The 21,284-nt window shown below is 39.1% G+C and overlaps 1 protein-coding gene across 7 annotated transcripts in view; it reads left to right on the top strand.

Annotated features, from left to right (window-relative positions):
* Positions 1–1,117: 1,117 nt before the first annotated feature.
* Positions 1,118–21,284, top strand: part of LOC125879583 (caskin-2-like) — an 83,788-nt gene continuing 63,621 nt past the window's right edge. For all 7 annotated transcript variants that reach the window (XM_049561536.1, XM_049561535.1, XM_049561534.1 and 4 more), the window contains exons 1-2: positions 1,118–1,417; positions 5,722–6,160. In XM_049561536.1, the coding sequence (XP_049417493.1) occupies positions 6,067–6,160 (94 nt within the window). In that variant the 5' untranslated portion in view covers positions 1,118–1,417; positions 5,722–6,066. The remainder of the gene's footprint in view (positions 1,418–5,721; positions 6,161–21,284) is intronic.

Genomic DNA, 21,284 nt, shown 5'->3' with positions numbered 1-21,284 from the left:
AGAAAATAAAAACATTAAAACTGCACTCATTAATATTTTATATTAACAGGAAATCCAATGAGAATTGTTGCAAAGTCTGCAGCTCTACACAACTTTAGCCTCTTTTTATTGAGTCAGCTGAAAACCTCAGACTTTAATCATTAGCTAACAGTAATTGATTAAAGGTTGAACTAACTACAAGAGGTAGATAAATGGTTAAAAAAATATATTTTTTAAATGCCACAACTTCTTTATAAATTGATAATATGTCTGCAGATGTTTACAGCTTGTTCTGCTGCCCCAAGTGGCCAGCAGTGAATGCATCTTTAAATTAAATGCCAGTATCAAGTGCAGTGCACAGATAAACGTGCTTCGTTTTTTAAACTTTACAGCAATAATAATATTCATAAATGGGACAACAAAATAAATGATGAATTAATTCCTTTTTCGAATATAAAAAAGAACAAAAAAAGCACCCTCTCTCTTTTTTTTGGGTAAGAGTGAGATTTATTGGAGGGTCGAGAATGTTCAATTAAGCGAGCCAACTAGAGCCGGAACAAAACAGGAAAAGGACTGATTGCTTATTCAAAATAAAAGCACTGTCAGTCATTTATCGTTTCATTTCTCTGTTTTAAAGACGTTATTTTTCAGGAGTTGAAAAGAAAACTTGTTACAGGCATTAGCAAAAATTAGTTTAAAATCATAACTACAACTGACAATTATTTTCTTTTTCCATTAATGTGCTGTTTTTTTTCTTTTGATGGATCCACTTTTTTACATAAAACATTAGAAAACAGAAACAAATTATGACGTCCCAGGAGATAGAAGAGGTAAGAATCTCAAATAAGTTAATTTCACTCTCTTTTGTTATATGGTTGCCAAGTAAATTAACAAATTAACCAATTAACGATTGGTGCATTTTGGCTATGCACAACATTCTAAAAGTCTTTGTTGGGTTACAGTGTCGGTATTCCAAATTTACATTCGCTACATCCTAAAATATATCACAAGGTTACAACTTATTGAAAATAAACTCTACAATTTTTATAAGTAGAAATCGCTAGCAGAATTTATTTTGAAAGTCTCAGCCGGATGTTCTGTCTGATGTTGTGTGTAACTTGACACCGTGTCCCGGAGAACAGCGGGGAGAATGTGGCATTCACGGCGCGGAGGGAAAACCTGGAGCAGCGTCAATCACCGATGTGTCGTATGAAGTACTTAAGTCCTAAAAATACACGTATTTTATGTTAATTCTGCGCGTGGATTAAACTGCAGTCAAATACATTTAACAGACAGTACTCCTGGAATATAAAACTCGACTTTTCTGGAATATCAAAACAAGGAATACTTTGCCAGCTCGGAGTTTTCCTACAAACTGCCACCGTGGTCCGCTACATTTCAGGGGGTGAAAAGTTTCTGCCACACTTCACCAAAAAAGGTAAGACTGACATGGAATTGATTTCTTCTTCTTGCATGTGGTAGTTTAAGAAAACGGTGTTTACAAGTGCGTTTACTAACTTCGGTGCAAAGGTCGGCGGTGGTTTAGGTGACGGCGAAGCTCTCCTCGGTGTGTTTACATGCCAGACTCCTGCCGCGATATGCCAGTTTCTCCGGTGCTGAGAGAGCTTCACTCAGAGCCTTCACATCTCTTTAACCTTAAGCAGTTACTCAGAAAATCAACTTAATATTTTAACAGTTAAGCCTTTTATATATTTTTAGAAACAACCCTTCCATTCGGCGTACTTTAACATCACAAAGGAGCACTTGAATTCAGTAAAATTTCAAGTTACAGTTGGCACGCAGAGCTTGCCAACCTACGCCCCCATTGTGCGTAATTTATAACAAGACTTACCGGTGAAAGGTTAAACAGTGCTTTTGAGTGCTTTAAATATTCCCGAATTAAAGACTGTCTCCCACGAATTCAGTCAAAACCTGAAATCAAATGCTATGTATGTTTTTATGTGGTTGATGAGTACAGGAATATAGAAATAGTAACTTTTTGAACGGAGTCTGGCACGACAAAATCTATATATCAAAGAAAATAGCATACAACAGCTCTTTTTTTTAGCCTATTATGCAAACTTTTGTCTGGTTGGCAGGTTAAAAATACAGTATGATTACAGTGTAAAATAATAATAATGTTAAAATCGTTCACCACACAGCACTCTAACGTCATTTTAAAGTAATGACTGTCAAGTGATTTCTTGTTTGTGAGCAATAAACTGACTTATTCATTTCCACTTTGGACCTCTTCACTGAGACTTGGAGTCCCTGCTGTGTCAAAGTGAAATTTATGAGTATTGTTCCTCTTGTCATGAATGCAGTGAGAATACAAAACGCCTGAGGGAGGTGGAGGAAAAAAGGGGGACATGATGGGTGTAAATGGGAATGACAGCTTTGCTTACGCCCTGTGCTCCTCTGTGGCTGCTGGTTATGTAATGAAACGAGTTGTAACCAGGAAAACAGTGCAGAACTCAGTGCAGGGTGCTGGGCCAGACCAGCGTCTCTGTGTGGACTCTGTGATCTGGCTGCAAACCCCCTTTCTGTTTATATAGCAACACTGTCTTTTTGAGGCCCGGTGCTGCAGCAGTGATCATGTTCTCATGCAGAGATCAGGACTGTCAACAGTAATGTCAGTTATCTGCAAGAAACTGGAGCAAAGACGAAGCTCTGACTAACTCTACCAACTTCTTCCTCCTATATCTGTGAGTTGTGCCTGGGCACTGGGCTGGAAGAGTTTAAGTAGCTGTTCTGCAGTCGAAATGAAGTGGATGCATATATTCTATCAGAGAGCCCCGAGGGAAGCAGCAGAACTGCACAAGGAAACCACACAAGGACGAGACTCAGTGTCAGGTGGTTTCACCCATCAGTTATTCGCCTCTCGTTTAAAACGTTTGGAATAACTTAGTTAAGTTTGGTGTGAGATCCCTGTGTAGGTTATAATTAACAATTGCTATACCAAACTCTGCAGTTTTGTGTGAGATCCTCATGTGCAGAGTTTTATACCTTTGGTTCTAAAACGTGAAGTTTGGTGTCAAACCTCACACACGAGGCTCTGGATAAGTGTTTACACAGCAGAGGAAACCCACAAGTGGATCCCTCATGAGTTGTTGGTGTTTGAAGGTTTGGTGATCTGTAATTAAAGCGACCTCTCAGCTCACATGAGGTTAAACACTCCGTCACTGCGGTCACACGGCCCTGAGCTCACCTGTGACAGGTGTGGGTAAACCTTTGTCCACATTTTAGTGTGTCTTGTTTGCCTTTGAGGCTACGTTAACGTCACATCAGAGCTAATAACTACCCACAATGACGTTTATCCAGAAACATCATGTTTACGTTGGATCACCACAGATATTGTTCATGTTCTGATTGTGTTTAAATGCAAATGACCATTTTTATTTGTACATGTAATTTGGATTGTATGAATTACAAATTTGTGATATTTTATTAAAATCCCAAATCTTGATGAAATAAATAAGAGTTTGGAACTCAGGATTTTGAAGAACCACAGACCTTCAAACCTGAAAAATGGGTTAAAAATAGTATGGTGAGTTTAGTGTTGTTGAGGATGGAATGTAGCAGTGAGTTTATTTATGTAGCACCTTTCATACATGACAATTTTTAAGTGGATTTAATCCTGTCAGTTCCAGTTCAAACATTTAATTTTTGTGCCACTTAAATAAATAGTTTCAGATATAGAGGTAGTTTACATTTCGACAGTTTCCAGTGAAATGTATGAGGCTTGTAGTAGGGTTGTTCTGATGCCAAAACCAGTTTCGGAAATGCCTCTGATACTGCCTAAAATGCTGGATCAGGTATTCGCAAGTATATGGCTTTTCACCTGTCCTAAACCACATAATTAATGAACAACCACATGAAATGGCAGCTTTCCTGAAAATCAGTTCTTCACTGGTCTAAAGAAGTAGCCTACACAAGGAGTTGTGAGGTAAAGCTACTGGCAACTGTTTTATAGTGGCAAAGAAGAATTGATTTATGGTAAATAAGCTTTGGCTGGAAGAAAATGTTGGCAATATGGCAGTATTTTGCACTGGCAAGTCTCGCTAGTTTAGGGTTTAACCTGAGCCATGCCATATAACGATAATGGTTATCATTTCACATCCATTCAGGGATAATAGTATAGAGCAAATCACAATATTTATTTACAATAATTTCTGGGGAAAAAAATCCCTGCGTCACAAACATAAAATCAAACAGTGCTGAGCAAACGCTGCATTAATTTGTCAGTTTTTAGCCACCTAAAAAGGCCCACTAAAAAAGATCAATATCAGTTTAAGCGTACGCTATATTTAGAATATTTTCACCGCTTTTCCTCACCATCCTACAGCCTTTTCTGACAGGACATTGAAGCCGCTATATCAAAGCCACTAAACTCCCTTGACAAAAACAGTGATTTAACTTAGCAGAACACTGAATTGCTGGTCTACAACTGTGTTGATTGGTTTGTATGTAAGGTAAAGCAGAGCTTTAGAGTTTTTGGTAGGTGGCTAAACTATGTTTTGCTGCGGCCCCATCCACAGCAGTGCATTGCTTAGCTTCCGTGCCTGTAGATTTGTCTCATCAAAAATGATAGCAAAGCAACAAAGTACATAAAATAAGCACAGCAGATATGTCAGATCGGTTGGACCACTGTGTTTAACTGTATATCTTTAAACGCCACAGTTATGGCTGAATAAAGCAAAAGAAATCAACGAATTTTCAGATTTCACATATCTCTGCAATTGAAATCAACTGCCAGTTGTTTACCCAGAAGTGATTGTTCCATCATGGTGATTCGATCTATACAGCTTTTAATTTAAATTTCTTTTTTTTTTTATTTTAACCCAACGTTATTGGATCGATACTTGGCATCGGCAAGTTGGCAAGTTCAAGTATCAGAGTCTGTATCAGGATGAAAAAGATCAGAATCAGAACATCTGTAGTTCTTGGGCACAATGACCTCCCAAAGGAAACAGTCAATGCCAAATACTATAGCAATATATTGACATTTTCTCTGGACCATTTTCAGAAAATTTTGTAAAAAATTGACACAAATTTTAGGGATGCACAATAATATCGCTCTGATATAGGTTTTAGAGGAATCAGCCAACATACCGATAATTCCGATACATCATCGGTATCGGCCAGTATCAGCTGTAAAATCACTAGAATTACGAAGGGAAAAAAGATGATATATCAATATTAGTATTGGTTATCGGCCAAATAAGTTGTTTATATAAGCATATCGGTTATAGGCAGAAAATCCAATATCTTCCATCCCTACTAAATTTAGATGGAAACTTGGTTCATGGCACCATTAAATTTGTGGTATTTTGCCTGAAAAATGACTTTGATGATTAATGGATTAATCGAGTAATTGTTGCTCAACCAAAGTTGATCACAGATCTAATAAACTTCATTTATTTATATCTTAAGTTCCCTTCAGATCTTGAGTGCTTAATCTGATTAGATTCGATAAGGACTTAGAAAGGATTAGGATCTGATAAGTGGATTCAGGACTGGATTTGGGGCTGATAAGATGCTACTAAACCCAAACGCTTCATGCATGTTTTGGTTTCATATTCATCCTGTTTCTCTTTTATGGAAAGTTATTTGAAGAACTCTGTGGAGTCCTTGTGGTCTGAGTAAGTCTTTTCTTTTCTCTCCGACGCTTTCAGGAGCTGCTGTGGTTTTCAGTTTGGACTCTGATAGATGAAGTGATCTGGTTTTCTCGTTTCTTTTCAGTCGTGACCACATTACTTCCTTCAGTCTCATCTACAGCAGCTCCACCAGCCTCCAACCCCTGGCTGACCCTGGAAATAACATCTCTCCCCCAAAAATAAAGACTGAAAAGTCTGCGCAGGAAATTAAGAACAGTTTTTCCATCTCTGCAGACTCAAAGGAAATAATATCACACAGAGGATTTATTTAGAACGTTGTGTCTGGAGTCGAGACAGGAAGTGTGGAGAGAGTCTCACCTGAGGCAGGTCTCCATGTCTCCGGCACTCAGCATGAGGCTCTGAGGAGGCAGCGGGATTTTAAATAAAGCTGGTTCAAACACGAGGAGGTGGAGGTGGAGGAGGTGGGAGCATGGGGAAGGAGCAGGACCTGCTGCAAGCGGTGAAGAGCGGAGACCTGCTGTCCACTCAGAAGCTGCTGTCCAAACTCAAAGCCAACAGAAACAGTAAGTACACCTGAACCACATGCTTTTATTGTGAAATATGGCTGGTACCTCTCTGCTGCTGGGTAGGGGTCTCCTAGGCAACTGTCCAGGGGTCACCTGAGATGTTCAAACATGTGGAGGAAGTCTGTCCTTGTGTCTGTGTCACACTGAGTAAAACATTTAGCTGTTCAGTTTAATATTTTGCTTGTTATTTTTTGAGGTTGTGCTTCAGCTTTTGATGCTGCGGTGACTTCCTGTTTTCAAATGTGATTGCTTTTCATTGGATAGTGCTACAGATGTTTCCTAGAAACTGATTTACACATTGACTTAAGTCTTCACTGTCTGAGAGAAGACTCTGAATACTCTGAGTGTTGTGCAGTGTATTGGTGTTGAAATTGTCATATTTTGAAACACTTGATTTGAGCTCAAAATGAAGCTTCTGGTGAGTTCACCTACGTCAGCATTTACCCTTTACATCAGTGTTGTGCTATCAAGAGAGCCTTTCTCCTCTGTGTTGTAATAAACCTACAGACTGCAGCTGTAGCAATCTGTGGAGGTGTTGACTTGCTTAAAGCAGCTTTGTGCTGACTTTTGTCTCCTGCTGCCCTCACACCTCCTAAAACTCTCCTGCTAATCTTATGATGATGATGCCAGTGATTCTCCGAAGCGCTGAAACTAGCAGATCACAGTTCAAAGGTAAATGAAGAAGTTTTCTGTAAGTGAAGAATGTGAACTCATCGGATAGATAGGTAGATAGATAGATAGATACCCTTTAAGATATTTAGTATATTTTCTAAACTGTCATGGAAACAAAAAGCATCGTGTTGGCATGTGATGTTTTATCACACAACTGATCTTCATACTTAAATAAATTAGTTCTGCAAACAGCCCCAATTTTACCAGGAAATCCAGATTTGGTCATGACAACAGCTTTATTTGATTCAGTTGCTGTTATTGTTGAGCACTTAATATACTGTCAAACAAACCTACGTATCCTCATCCAGTGGTGCGTATGAAATCTTACGAATTAATGCCTCATGAATGGTGTCGTCATGTTATGTACTTAACTTAAAAATACGTTTTTAACGTATCTTCACATTTAAGTTAGTTTAGGTTTAGGAAAAGGAATGTGGTTGGGCAGCGTCAAATTACGTTCTAAATGTAAACTTACATAGTTAAAATAACATTCTTACAGTTACGTAGGTAAGGGTTAGGAAAAGAAACATGGATAGGCGTTGTTACATTATGTACTTAATGTAAAATTACGTACTTAATATACTTACCATAAAGTTATATAGGTTATGTTTCAAAAACGTAAATTCAGCTAGGCTAGGTTTAGAGAAGTAAAGTGACAGTGGTTAGGTTTAGGAAAAGAAACATAATTGGGCATTCTAATGTTGTGTACATAACATAATGTTATGTACATAGGTAGGGTTTAGAAAAGTAAAATTACATAGCTTAGGTTAAGGAAAATAAACATAATTGGGTGTTTTCATATTACGTACTTAATGTAGAGTTATGTACTTAACGTAAAGTCATGTAGACTAGGTTAAGAAAAGTAAAGGTTAGGTTTAGGAAAGGCAACATGGTTTGTCACCATCCCATTACGTACTTAACTTTAGGTTTGATACTTAACATATCATACTTAATGTAAAGTTACATAGCTTAGGCTTAGAAAAGAGATGTTACGTAGGTTAGGTTTAGGAAAAAAAAAAATCAGGTGTTGTCGCATTACATACTAACGCAAAGTTATGTACTTTACGTAAAGTTACATAAGTTACGTTCTTAAGCTTCAGTTACATATGTAATGGAAAGTTACACAGGTTAGGTTTAGAAAAGTAAAGTTAAGTAGGTTAGGTTTAGGAAAAGAAACATAATTGGGTGTTGTGATGTTACGTACTTAACGTTAAGATACATAATGGTATGTAGGTTAGGTTTAGAGAAAGAAACATGATGAAGACATGCCTTAAAATGTCTCAAAGTTCACTTGTTCGACTCATCCATCACCCGCAACCTGACTCCTTGGACATGGACTCTTGTTCTTTATACTACTGCTGTCTTTACTCCCGTTATGGTATGGTCACGGGATGGCAACCTACCCGATTATGTTGGTTATACACCAGTTCTCTTGCATTACTTTTTGTTGGTAAACCCACAAACAGTGCACGAGAACAGCTGATTGGATCTTTATCAACTTGCCACCATTAAAATTTGCTTTAAAAGGTGTTTATCGTTGTATCATTATTATTATCATTATTCCAAAAAGCTGCATCATATGCAGCAGCTGACTGACTGTGAGCAGTTCTTAGCGGCTCAACTTCTCTCAGACTGAGGAGCTGCTGTTAGATTGCTTTTTGATGTATCTTCTGTAGTGAATACATAAATGTCAAGTGCTGGAACATTGTAAGTCCACTGCTGTTTCAAATGTCATCTCTAACAAAGCTAGTGTCTTATGTTTGGCCTAAAGCCTTAAAGGGACACTTCTCTGATTTTCAACCAGCTTTATATTTTAACAATTTGGGTAGTGTGTGTAAATGAACTGTGGTAAATTTCACTTCATCTTAGCAGCGCCCAGATCTCCCTGCTCATCTCTCAGCTCAAATCTGCTCAATGACACATTAAAGAACTACAAATGAAATGGCAAATAAGCCGATTCAATGGTTTCCCAAATCTGTACCAAACAACTTTAACAAGCTTCAATAAGGAAACTCTACATGGACGTACATCACTCAGTATCGTGACCCTGTTAGACATCAAGTTGGAAGCTGGTATTAACGGTAACTGGCACACAACATGAATGTAGCATCATCCACCTGTCAGCAGGAGGTCTCTCTCTGTAGATGTTAATATGTAAATGTTGTCCTCGGCCAGCTGACAGGCCCGTCCTGCTCCCTCGGGGACTTCCTGCAGACTGTCACATGACCCCCACCCATTGTTCTCCACCTCAGCACGCCCCATCCATCACCTCATACGCTGTTTTGCCGTTGTTAGAGCAGACACCGGACTTACAAATGTTCAGGATCCAGGTTTTCCTGGTGTTGTTTACTTTGTGAAAGGAGTCATTAACAAACTACTATAACACCAGCGGCCTCTTTTCCATATTCCGGGATATTTCCTTTGATTTTAAAAGGACATGTGTGACCCAAACTGTGTCCTCCTGACATCTGCTGCTTCACTATCTGCTATCGCCCAAATCACAAGGAGCTCCCAGATGGTGCCCCACCAGGATTAACAGGAATTATAGCATTGGGGAGGGACGGGGACGGGGACGGGGTTGGGGGGGGGGGGGGGTCAGAGGCTGCTGTGGCATCTCAGTATCACAGCACTGCAGTTTACAGTCAGCACACTGTGACTGTACCGCTCCATTACATTACATTTAATAGACTAATCTCATAAACATCTGAGGCAGTCTGAGAGGAAATGAAGTGAAACATGTGTTTGATGTTTCTGTTTGTACAGTTACACTTATTTATTCTTTTAATGAGTGCAGAAAATGTCAAACTTGTCCTCAGTGAAGTTTACGATACAACATATATGAAGTTCAAATAATGAATTAATTATGTATGTATGTTTATTTCAGTCTAAATGGAGCTTTTTTTTTCAAGATATAGCATTTTTTCCCATTAAAATTAGAACCAAAGCACTTTGTTCTTGCCAGAAAATCATGAGGAACAGACTGATCTCATGAACTCACTTTACATCTGAGGCAGTCTTTGAGAAAGTGAAAGACATGCTTGTTGTTTCTGGATCTTTGTACAATGAAAAGAGGATGCGATTTATTTTCTGACATCATGATTCCTAGGAAATTTCTTGGATGTTTCAAAACAATAAGTACATAGTTCATTTAATTCAAGTGTAATCTAGAAAGTCTTTTAGTGATTGCGGTAAATGTAAAATATGTCTACAGGGGAGCTTACAATACAACATATATGGGGAAAGTGTCTATAATATTTAACTGAGTACTTTTTTTCTTTTCTTGACATAACTACCAAGTATATTGCTCTTTCCAGAAAACTTGTGAGGAAAAATACAGAGAAATCATTGCCCCATCAAAATAAGAGTTGTGGAAATAAAAGATTAAAATACTCATACTAGATCAAAGTTAATTTGATATTGGACCCCATTATGTTTTGAGTACCAAAACCAGCACCCATCAGTCTTTTTCTCTCCTGATTCTGATACCTGATCTCATGAGTATCATGAAAGTTAGTCTTCCTGACGCTTTAATCTAGAAACTTATTATCTAATTTTAAGTCTATAAAATGAAAGAAATTTAAACCTCAGGCAAAAGCAAATAAAAGCCTCCTTGTTGGCCTTTAACATCTCCATCTGTCCTCTTTAACAAAAGTGTGCCACAGGAGGTTTTATTGTTATTATTATTGACCCTGTGGAGTGATGAGGCTCATCAGTGTCCCATTATTGGAGCCTCGTAACCCTGTCGTCCCTCTGTATATAATGACGGGCTGGCCGTTGAGAAGCGAAACAAAACAGCGAGTGGTGGTGGTGGTGGTGGTGGAGGGGGACTGCTGTCTCTCCACACTCGCTCAGACCGAATCTCTGATGTTTTATTCATGAGTTTGGGTTCAAACTCAGCCAATCATCCCCCACAAAACCCAGCCTTTCTCGAGGGGAACTCCTATTTTATTATCGACAGTTTTACTCTGCAGCTCCTCTCAGCTTCACCTTAAAAAGTCACTTTAACCTTTAAGACTATTTGGCTCATTTTTTTATCTCAAGATTTATTCCAGGATTCACTTTGAAAGTTAAACTCAGACTAATGAGAGAGACAAAGTGAGAAGTTGCTGTTTTACAACAGTTTCAGCAGCAAAGTATATCCACCAAAACAGTCTGGTCAGTTTAGGTCAGTACACATTAGAATGATGGGAGCGTATCTATGTTTACCGGGTTCTATGTTTCCCAGGTTCTGTGTTCCCCACTTAACCCTGCAAAAAAGGTTCTATGTTCCCGGCTTACACAAAAAAGGTTCTATGTTTCCTGGGTTCTATATTCACTGCTCAACCAAGCCCGAAACATAGAACCCTTTTTGTGTAAGTGGGGAACATAGAACCTTTTTTGCAGGGTTAAGTGGGGAACATACAGTCAGGTCCATAATTATTTGGACAATGATACAGTTGTCATCATTTTGGCTCTGTACACCACCACAATGGGTTTTAAATGAAACAATGAATACCTGCTTAAAGTGCAGACTCTCAGCTTTCATTTAAAGCTTTTTTTCAAAAATGTAGTATGAACCGTGTAGGAATGACAACCATTTCTTCACACAGTCCCCCAACTTTAAGGGCTCATAAGTATTTGGACAAACTAACATAATCATCAATTAAACAGTCAGTTTTAATACTTGGTTGCAAATCCTTTACGGTCAGTGACTGCCTGAAGTGTTGGACACATAGACATCACCAGATGCTGGGTTTCTTCCCTGGTGATGCTCTGCCAGCCCTTTACTGCAGCCGTCTACACTTCCTGCTCGTGTTTTGGGTGTTTTGCCCTCAGTTTTGGCTTCAGCAAGAGAAACGCATGCTCAATTGGATTCAGGTCAGATGATATGACTTGGCCATTGCAGAACATTCCACTTCTTTGCCTTAAAAATGTCTTTGGTTGCTTTTGCAGTATGCTTCAGGTCATTGTCCAACTGCACTATGAAGCATCATCCAATGAGTTTTGAAGCATTTGGTTGAATCTGAGCAGATAATGGTGCCCCAAACACTTCAGCTTTGATCCTGCTGCTCTTGTAAGCAAGACAAGACTTCACTAGAATAAATACAGAGGGTTTATCATAAGATGCAAACCATTGGTTAGCCTTAAAAATGGAAGGCCAGATTAGAGTTTGTCAAAAACCATCTAAAAAGCCTGTACAGTTGTGGAACAGCATACTATGGACAGATAAAAAAAGATCAACTACCAGAATGATGGGAAGACAAGAGAAGGAAGAAGGGAAGGAACTGCTCATGATCCAAAGCACACCACCTCATCAGTGAAGCATGGTGGAGGTATGTTGTTATGTCATGGCCATGTATGGCTGCCAGTGGAGCTGGTTCTCTTGTATTTATTGATGATGTGACTGCTGATAAGAGCAGCAGGATGAAAGCTGAAGTGGTTGGGGCACCATTATCTGCTCAGATTCAACCAAATGCTTCAAAACTCATTGGACGATGCTTCACAGTGCAGTTGGACAATGACCTGAAGCATACTGCAAAAGCAACCAAAGACATTTTTAAGGCAAAGAAGTGGAATGTTCTGCAATGGCCAAGTCATATCATCTGACCTGAATCCAACTGAGCATGCGTTTCTCTTGCTGAAGCCAAAACACCCAAAACACAAGCAGGAAGTGCAGACGGCTGCAGTAAAGGGCTGGCAGAGCATCACCAGGGAAGAAACCCAGCATCTGGTGATGTCTATGTGTCCAACACTTCAGGCAGTCATTGACTGTAAAGGATTTGCAACCAAGTATTAAAACTGACTGTTTAATTGATGATTATGTTAGTTTGTCCAAATACTTATGAGCCCTTAAAGTTGGGGGACTGTGTGAAGAAATGGTTGTAATTCCTACACGGTTCATACTACATTTTTGAAAAAAGCCTTAAATGAAAGCTGAGAGTCTGCACTTTAAGCAGGTATTCATTATTTCATTTAAAACCCACTGTGGTGGTGTACAGAGCCAAAATGACGACAACTGTATCATTGTCCAAATAATTATGGACCTGACTGTAGAACCTGGCAAACAGAGAACCCGGGAAACACAGGGATGACCTCAGAATGATTACTCTTGCGTTTCCATTGTGAAAGGTTGTGGATGGTCTTAATAGAGCCATTCAACAACAGAGATTTAACCATATTTCGTTTGGACAAGTCCCCATGGACTGAACTGCAAGTTAACAGTTAGTAGCTTAAAACTGAGAAAAAAAATAATTTAATTCACAGTGCCATTGAAAGGCGACAGACGGCAGCTACTAGCTTTCAAATCATCACGCCTTAAATGTCAATATGACAACTCTGATATTCAGTTTGTTCTTATTGTCTATTTTGGATGACATACGCTTTAGTGATGGTTGGATCTTTAGGTATTGAAAAAAATGTTTATGAATTTCAAACAGTTTTTGTGTACTGCAAATATTCTGTTTCCTGTCTTGGAAAAAATGTAGTGGAGCGTCATTACGGTGCATTCCAGCTGTACAAACCCAATATTTTTAAATATCCCATCGACGGAGATGCTCACTCCAGCCTTCTCTTTTTTGTTCTGATAATGTTGGCATGCAACCCCATTTCATGGACGATAAACACAGTGCATTCCTCACATTCCTATGGTCACCGGTAAAGAGGAAATACAGCGAGAGCTGGACGGAGCAGTGAGTGACAACAACCCTGCCTACAACAGGGTGGAAATGTTCAAAAGATCTAGGATTTAGTTTTGGATTGAAGTTTTGCGGGCAAACACAGCTAAAGGTACCTCATCAAGGTTACCTATGCAAAAACTAGAGGCCAAAGTTCATACGTAGCTTAAGGCCTGTCTCCATGTATGGCATTAGCTGTAACTCCACATATGTTCAATGGATTAATTCTCTGATCATTCTGTCATAGATACACCCCATTATGAAGTGTAACATTTTGTATTTTGATTTTTTTTTTTTTTTTTTAAAGAAAATTCTATTGATCAATAAATCCGTTAGTGTAGATGAATATACAGTGTAGCTGGAAGTCATTTACAGTGATCCAGTCACCAGTTGAATATGGTTTTAATGTGGCTCTTTTTTAAAAGTAGGACTTAATGTGTCATCCTGAGAACTGCTGGACAGTTAGGACTGATTCCTGCTCTGAGACACCTCATAAACACAGACCCACATTTGCAAAGTTGTCTTTCTGCAGAAAATCATCTACTGCAGCGTTTCTGTGCAAACCTCTCTCTCGCTGTCATATGTCTCAGTTTTCCTGCTGACAAAAGGGGAATAACTGAGTCACCTGACATTGCCTTATATGTAACTGGAACACATTGAGAGATTCACACCCTCACGGCTCCGTTCACACTCTGAAGAAAAACCCAGGAACAGGACTTTTCCTTTACATAACTCTGAGAAAAGGTCGAGCAAATACAGGAGACTGTTTGTTTTGCCAATCAGTGGCTTCATACTGTGACTGTTGGAGGAGTTCAACTGCTTGCTCTACTTCTACGCTCTCATCTGAAAACTTTAAACTGAGGGGATAACGAGGGGGGAAGTTTCCACAGATTTGAGGGAAAGTGTTAAAACCTTTCAGTAAAATTCTGCCTGTGTTTTTGAACCGATCGTGTTTGTCTGTCAACTCTACTGTTGGTGTGTTAAATGTTTAATTGGTCCACTAAACAGACAGGATGCCTACAGGCTTTAAAGCAAGCCAGTCATACCGCTGAACAGGGAAACAAAGCTCCGTGTGTGTTGGGACTAAGGGGCCCCTCAGGAGCCCTGGCTGTCCCGGGGCCAGTCATCCAGTCCTCAGTGTGATGTAAACAGGAAGGAGAAGAAAACAAAGGTGTTACTTTGATTTAGTTAAAATCAGTCAATAATTTAACAGGGTTTTTTTTTTTTTGCTTAACTTATCATTATAATGTAAATGGTGATTACATAATGCAACACCATTGGCGCTTACATTGGTTCGACAAGCCTCTCTTTCACTATGCATTTCTGTCTGTAGGCGGGTAAGATCTTCCAGGAAAATGGGGACTCGATTTATGGCACAAAGAAAGTGAGTCAAACATTGAGTCAACCAGGATAGTGATTTTGTTTTTACTAGTAGCTATCCCAAGTAGCTCAAAAGTACCAATATAAGGTCTTTGCAGTTACTATCTGGAGTTGCAGAAATGGTGGACAGTGGAACAACTGAAATAACTGTGGAAAACAAAATGCAGTCCTGTGTGGTTGTTGTTGCAGCAGCTGCAACAATAACACCACAATAACGCTAAGGCGGAAAAGTTACCTGTTTCTACTTGAAGTCTAACCTCAAAGAAACCTCATCCCAAGTTGTCAAATATTGCTGCTTCATCAGTGGACCTACACATCAAAATATGACGCGCTAGGTACCAACCTGCGTTCAGGGAGGAAGAGTCAGTGTAGGCTCGTTACATGCCTACTGTCTTTTTCAAAATGAACTCACTACATAGGTAAAACATCTCCTTCTTACGTTTATTTCCTTACGTTTAGGCATAGTTAGGTTTAGGAAAAACCTTAATGGCTTGGCTTTAAAAAAGTATACCAATGTCATGTTATGTCACATGACACATGTTGTGATGTATGTCACTACCTTAGCTTGCTACGCATGCATACTACCACACTACGTTACTAGAATAACTCCACTGACTTTTAAATGAGGCAGTAGTGAAATCCCTGGTAATGACAGGTATTTTTAATCAGCAGACGCTAACGCTAAAGCTAACTAGCTCTGCTGTTTATCATTGTGCAGCATCTGTAAAATAATAATATATAAAAAAAAAAGACACAAAATGAAGACATCACAACCTTTCTATCTGAGACACAGTTTTCCAACCAGCTTTAAAACCTTAAACATTTATTACTGAACTTGACTGGTTCTGTAGTGTCTGCTCTCTGGGAGTGAAATTAGTTTTACTCTCAGTTTTTTCCCCTAACAACTTCCCTTTGAGAGTTTTCCTAGTGGCGACTGATTTCCCACATGTTGATCTCTGGGCCGTCTGCTGACCTGCTGTTGAACTGATGCGCTCATGTTGATGGTTAACTGTCTCCTTATTTTTCACATACACTCTGTATTATCATTCTAATGAGATGGGTCTCCTCCAGAATAACGAGCCTGTGAGCCTGCTCAGAGCGACGGCGCAGGAAACTGTGTAACAGGCCTCTCCTGACTTTTTATAGAAGCTTTGAAATGAAAGCTAGACGATAATGAATCTAGTTTGAGGCTACATCCTGTGTGTATTGTGTGTATTGTGTATATTGTGTAGTGTGTGCAGCAGAGTCATGGCTGCTGGTGTTTTTCTTTATTCGGTGCCTTATGTAACGGAGGTACTGAACTCGGCTCTCCTGTTAGCTGGTTATCTTTTCATCTGTGCCTCTCAGACGTCACATGACTCAACTGTGACTTTTATGTGAAAGGACACTGAATGCATCTTTCTCTAGACTGTAAACACCTGTAATGACGCCAGTGTGAGGTCGCTGCATCGCCACAACACATTTATTCTGCACCGCTGCAGCTCCACAGGCTCTGGCTTTCAAAGTCGTGGACTCTATTCCATCATTGTCCCAGGTGTTTTCTCAGTCCAATCCAACACAGAAACAGACATTCAGTATGAAAGTATTAAAATGATAGAAAATTTAATCATGCAACAAACACTTCATACCATTCATTTTCAGGTAAAAGACGACCATAGCTGCCATGTAAGGCTGATATGTCAGTTAAGCATGTGTGCATAATATAGTGGAAAGCTGTTGGTTTTTCTTACTGGTTCCAGTGCTGAGTAGAGCAAGTACTGAAAAAGTTTTTGTTTACTTTCTAACAGTATTTTAATCAGGTAAAGCTCCCGTTTGACTCTGATGTCTTTAGAAGTTTGATAAGTTTGTCACATAAAAACAAAAAAGGGTTAAAATGTGTTTATTTTTGCCTTTTTATCCCCAAAAGAAATATGTTGGTTTTGGTACAGAAGCTCAGGTATTTTAACTGTACTGTATTGTATGGACTCAAATAAGGATCTAGACTTGTACTCAACTTAGAATTTTGACAGCGAAATCAGATTTGGCTTGTTCCTGAGTTTGAGAGTTTGAATTGGGTTCGGCAGGACGTTCAGTGTGAAATTTACGTAATGTAGTAAACAAGCTAACTGTGCTGACAATGGATCGGAAATTTGTAACAACATTTTTTGCTGACACTAGATATCAATCAAAAGCCAGAGACTGTATCATGTTAGGTTGCTGTGAGCTGTAAATTCATCACTTCGAAGCAGAAGGCAGAAGATCACCTTCTCTGGAAGCCTCTCCTCCCCTGAGCAGCTGCCCCTGCGTCCACAGCTGCCTGTACCAAAGAGTAGCATGAGAGCAAGGAGCGCTCACTCAGCAGCAAAATCCGGGGACCAAAATGTCCACAAAGCAGGCTACACTGCACACTGACTGACAAAAAACAAAAAAAGAAACGAATGCTCAACTGAGGGGTCTTTGACTGATGATTTGTATCTCCGACTTTCAGGGGGAAGCCCTTCAAGGATCAGTGAGATTTGGAGTTGTTCAGAAATAATGTCCCAGAGTAGGGCTGGTCAATATATCGATTAGATTGATATCGTGATATGAGAATAGATATCATCTTAGAGACTGTTTATACCTGGTATTAACATACATCCTAGGTGATCCGATCGCAAGTGGACAGCCCTTAAAACATGTTTACAGTCAGAAAGACACATTGTGATCTGATTCATCTGTACCCTGTCCATTTTACAATGAGTTGGACAAAGTGTTGCATGACGTGTTGGTTTCGGCTGACAGCGATATCTCTAGCTGTACTGACACAGCCACTTAACGTAACTAGCAAGCATGCTAGGAAGCAGCTAGTAAGAGTGTTGTCTTAATAACCATGTGCGGGGCCTTTTGACCTTCTAGCGTTAGTGACGTAGGCGGTAATTAAATGCGAACACAAGTGGTCAGCTGGAGATAGGTGATAGACACAGGTGTGAATAACGATGTGTCTCAGCTGTCCACTTGAATTCAGATTATCAAAAGGCATGTTAATACCAGGGGTAAATACAGTAGGCTCTTAGATTTTGTATTGTTTTGTAAGTTTTGTCTGTTCCTGGTTTTAAAGACTACATTGCAGCAAAGTGATGTAATTTTTTTGAACTCACCAGATTGTTCTAGCTGATCTATCATTTGCCTTTACCCACTAAGTCACTATATCTATGTTACTGATGGTTATTTATGAAAACTCACAGTGTAAATATTTTTTGAAAGCATCAATAGTCCACCCTATATTATTGTTGCAATATCAATATCGAAGTATTTGGTCAAAAATATTGCATTATTTAATTTTCTCCATATCGGCCAGCCCTAGTCTGGAATTGTAATCACTCTTTGTAAATGTGTGATAAAACTTTGTAAATGTTTAGAAAAGATTTGTTGTCTTGATAAAATTCATGCACAAATTCCTAAAATATTGTTAGAAAGTTAACAAAGCGTTTGCAGTTCTCAGCAGAGTGAATGGCTTTGTAAGGAACTGGCTGGATGTTTTACCTCAGGCTGATGTTTGCATGAGTGTTCTTATTTAATGTGTTTTTATTGTGAAGTTCGGTTTTGATGCAGCAATTTCCCTCGGCTAAATCTAAGACAACCTTAACCCTAAATTACAGTATCAAATTATCTGTGAGGTTACATAAAGACTCTGAGGACAGATTCAAAACAGAGAACTTTACAGAGCTCAAAGCTAAAGTTCCCTGACCACAATAGTTAGATGTTTCAGTGCAGAAAACAGTCAAAATTCTTTCTTGTAGCTCAGATGTTTTTGTGCACCTACAAATCTTTTCTACGCAGGTTTACAAATAGTGATAAAAAACCACTGACTTAGAAATGAACTTGAACATGATTTTACAAACTTCAAATTTGAGCCCATTAACCAGCAGTACAATACCCAGAATCCTCTGCTGTGATGAAACTTATATGAAAGAAGTCCAGCTCTTTCTGGACAAATACTAATTTTCTACACTTAAGGAGTCCGTCTCATATCTGACTTATAAGTTTTGACTCTGTCTGTGTATGAAGAACATTTCCCACCGCTGAGCATGAGAGGAATTCAGAGAGCTCTAATTTAGGTCAGAATTGTGGTGAGATGCTAAAAATGGAGTTTATTTCCACTCTGAAAACTCGGCTTGTGCATATTTAAGTATGCGACAGTGCGAGTCTGCTTATTCCAACACCTTTAAACTGACAGAGGGCTTTAGGATCAGTTCAGTTTGAGGCCAACGGCTCAGCATGACGTCTGACTCGCAGCTGTGGACTCACAGCGTAAAGTTTCAGTTATTTTTCTTTCCCCAAAATCCCCAGAGTTTGTTTCTGTGCCAGCCATTGTCCGAGCAGCAGAGAGTGTTTGAATGCAGGGGGAAGAATGGAGGTGGTGATGTCATGGTGTTGGTATGTGGACCCCATCGCAGCACCACCTTCGAGCCCCCTTTCTAAGGCTGGAATCTGACTCCAGAGTGTTTCCTGAAGTTTTCAGCAGATGACAAAGAGAGAAAGGCGAGTGCTGCCAGCAGACTCTCACTGCTCTTTTCCCAGTGAGGTTTTAAGATGACTTCAAACAGAAGCTCAGTCAGAGGAACACACAAGTGTCGAGAGCAACCTTAAATATATATTAGCTCTGTCACATTTCAGTCATTTGATTGCTTAAATTTTTGTCATGCATTTTTATGTTTTTCAAGCATTTTGAGGTGACAGCTGTCACATTTTTTCATGCTCGCAGTTTAAGTAAAAGTTCACCCAAAAACAGTAAAAACTCTATGTAGAGCTCCTCTCCTGAGGCTCCCGATGGTCCCAGAAAAAGTTTTCTTTCCAGTGGCGTTAAGGAGAGCTGAGTGCCTGAAAATTGAAAGCATATCAGTGCAAACAGAATTTGATAGAGTCCAAACAATAGACAGCAAAAAAAAAAGAAAACGCCCAAAAACCCAAAACTATCTGAAAATGTGAATGTGTGAAAATTGCAAGTGTCTTGAATCCATTCATGGGCCTTGGAAATCCAAACACAACCTTTTTTTTTTTTGTTTTTTGTTTTTTTTTTTGTTTTTACCAAACTAGTATGTGCACACCAAATTCCTTCGCAAAAGGATAATCTGAAAGTGCTTTGTTCAGTAATAGTTTGGTGAAAGCTGTTGTCTTATTATTTCAAGTTAGATGAACTTTATTTATTTAGAAGGAAATTGTTGTGCAGCAGCTGCAGACAGTGCAGAGTGAGATAAAGTAAGGGCTGGGCAATATGGAGAAAGAACACTTTTTGACCAAATACGTCGAGATTATTATTGCAACGACATTGTGGGGCTTGGTTATTGGTGCTTTTATAGAATATTTCCACAATGAGATATCCTCTCAAGATTTTAGTTTTCTTTCCTAGTTTCTGCTGACAGTGGTGGAGCTGATGTGGATGATTCAGAGGGAAATATATCAAATAAAAGATTAATATATCAAGCAGGCGATTATATGAGTTGTTGACTGACAGCAAAGTCAAAAAGTATGAATACCCATTAATCGTTTGGCTATGTTTTTTCATCTTGAAAAATGGCTTAAAGTTTCTCTGGTTACAATTTCTCAAATGTCTCAGATTTGCTACTTGAAAGATGTCCCATTGAAATATTATGGCCATTTTTTCACAATTAATAACACCATCTTGTATGGCAGTTTGTCAAGAAATCAGTCCAGTTATATGTTGAAATAAAGATTTTAGTCTAAAACACTAAATGTAGTCCCGTTTCAATCAACGTATTTTCACCAGTTCTGTGCTGTTTAATCCACCTTTAGCTTCATTGAATGAATTTAGTAGTTTAGTTTTAGTTCATCTCGATTAAAGGTCCAGTGTGTAGGATTTAGGGGATATATTGGCCAAAATTGAATATAATATAGTAAGTATGTTTTCTTCAGAGATCACCTGAAAATAAGACTGTTTTTGTTATCTTAGAATGAGCAGTTCATATCTACATACTGAGCGGGTCCTCGTCTATGGAGATTGCATCAGCCACTGTACTTAACAGCCCCTCTACAACCGGACTGTACGAAAAAACTGCTTTATTCACTGTTTTTACTGGTTTAAATCACTGGTTGCGTTTATTTTGGAGAGGAAGAGACCTCCGCTTACATTTTGGCTACCACTAAAAACCACCTGAACATCTGGATCAGAATTATGGTAAGCTCACATTAAGTTATGAGAGAAAATAGGTGAGCACACATTTGCAGATGCTAGGCAAGCGACCCGTCTTAGGTCTGACAAACAGGATAGGAGAATCACTGATTAGTAGCGTGCAAGTGTTTTTACTGGTTTTAATCACCTGCTCCATTTGTTCCTCAGAGGAAGAGACCTCTGTGGATAATTCGGCTCCTGGTAAAAACTTCCTGAACAATAAACACCGGGAGAAGTTTCAGCTGGTTGCAATCTGCAATTCTCACTG

The sequence above is a fragment of the Epinephelus fuscoguttatus genome, linkage group LG19, assembly GCF_011397635.1.
Source record: "Epinephelus fuscoguttatus linkage group LG19, E.fuscoguttatus.final_Chr_v1".
NCBI lineage: Eukaryota > Metazoa > Chordata > Actinopteri > Perciformes > Serranidae > Epinephelus > Epinephelus fuscoguttatus.
The sequence above is the reverse complement of the archived record's forward strand: the minus strand, read 5'-3'. Positions and strand labels throughout refer to the sequence as shown.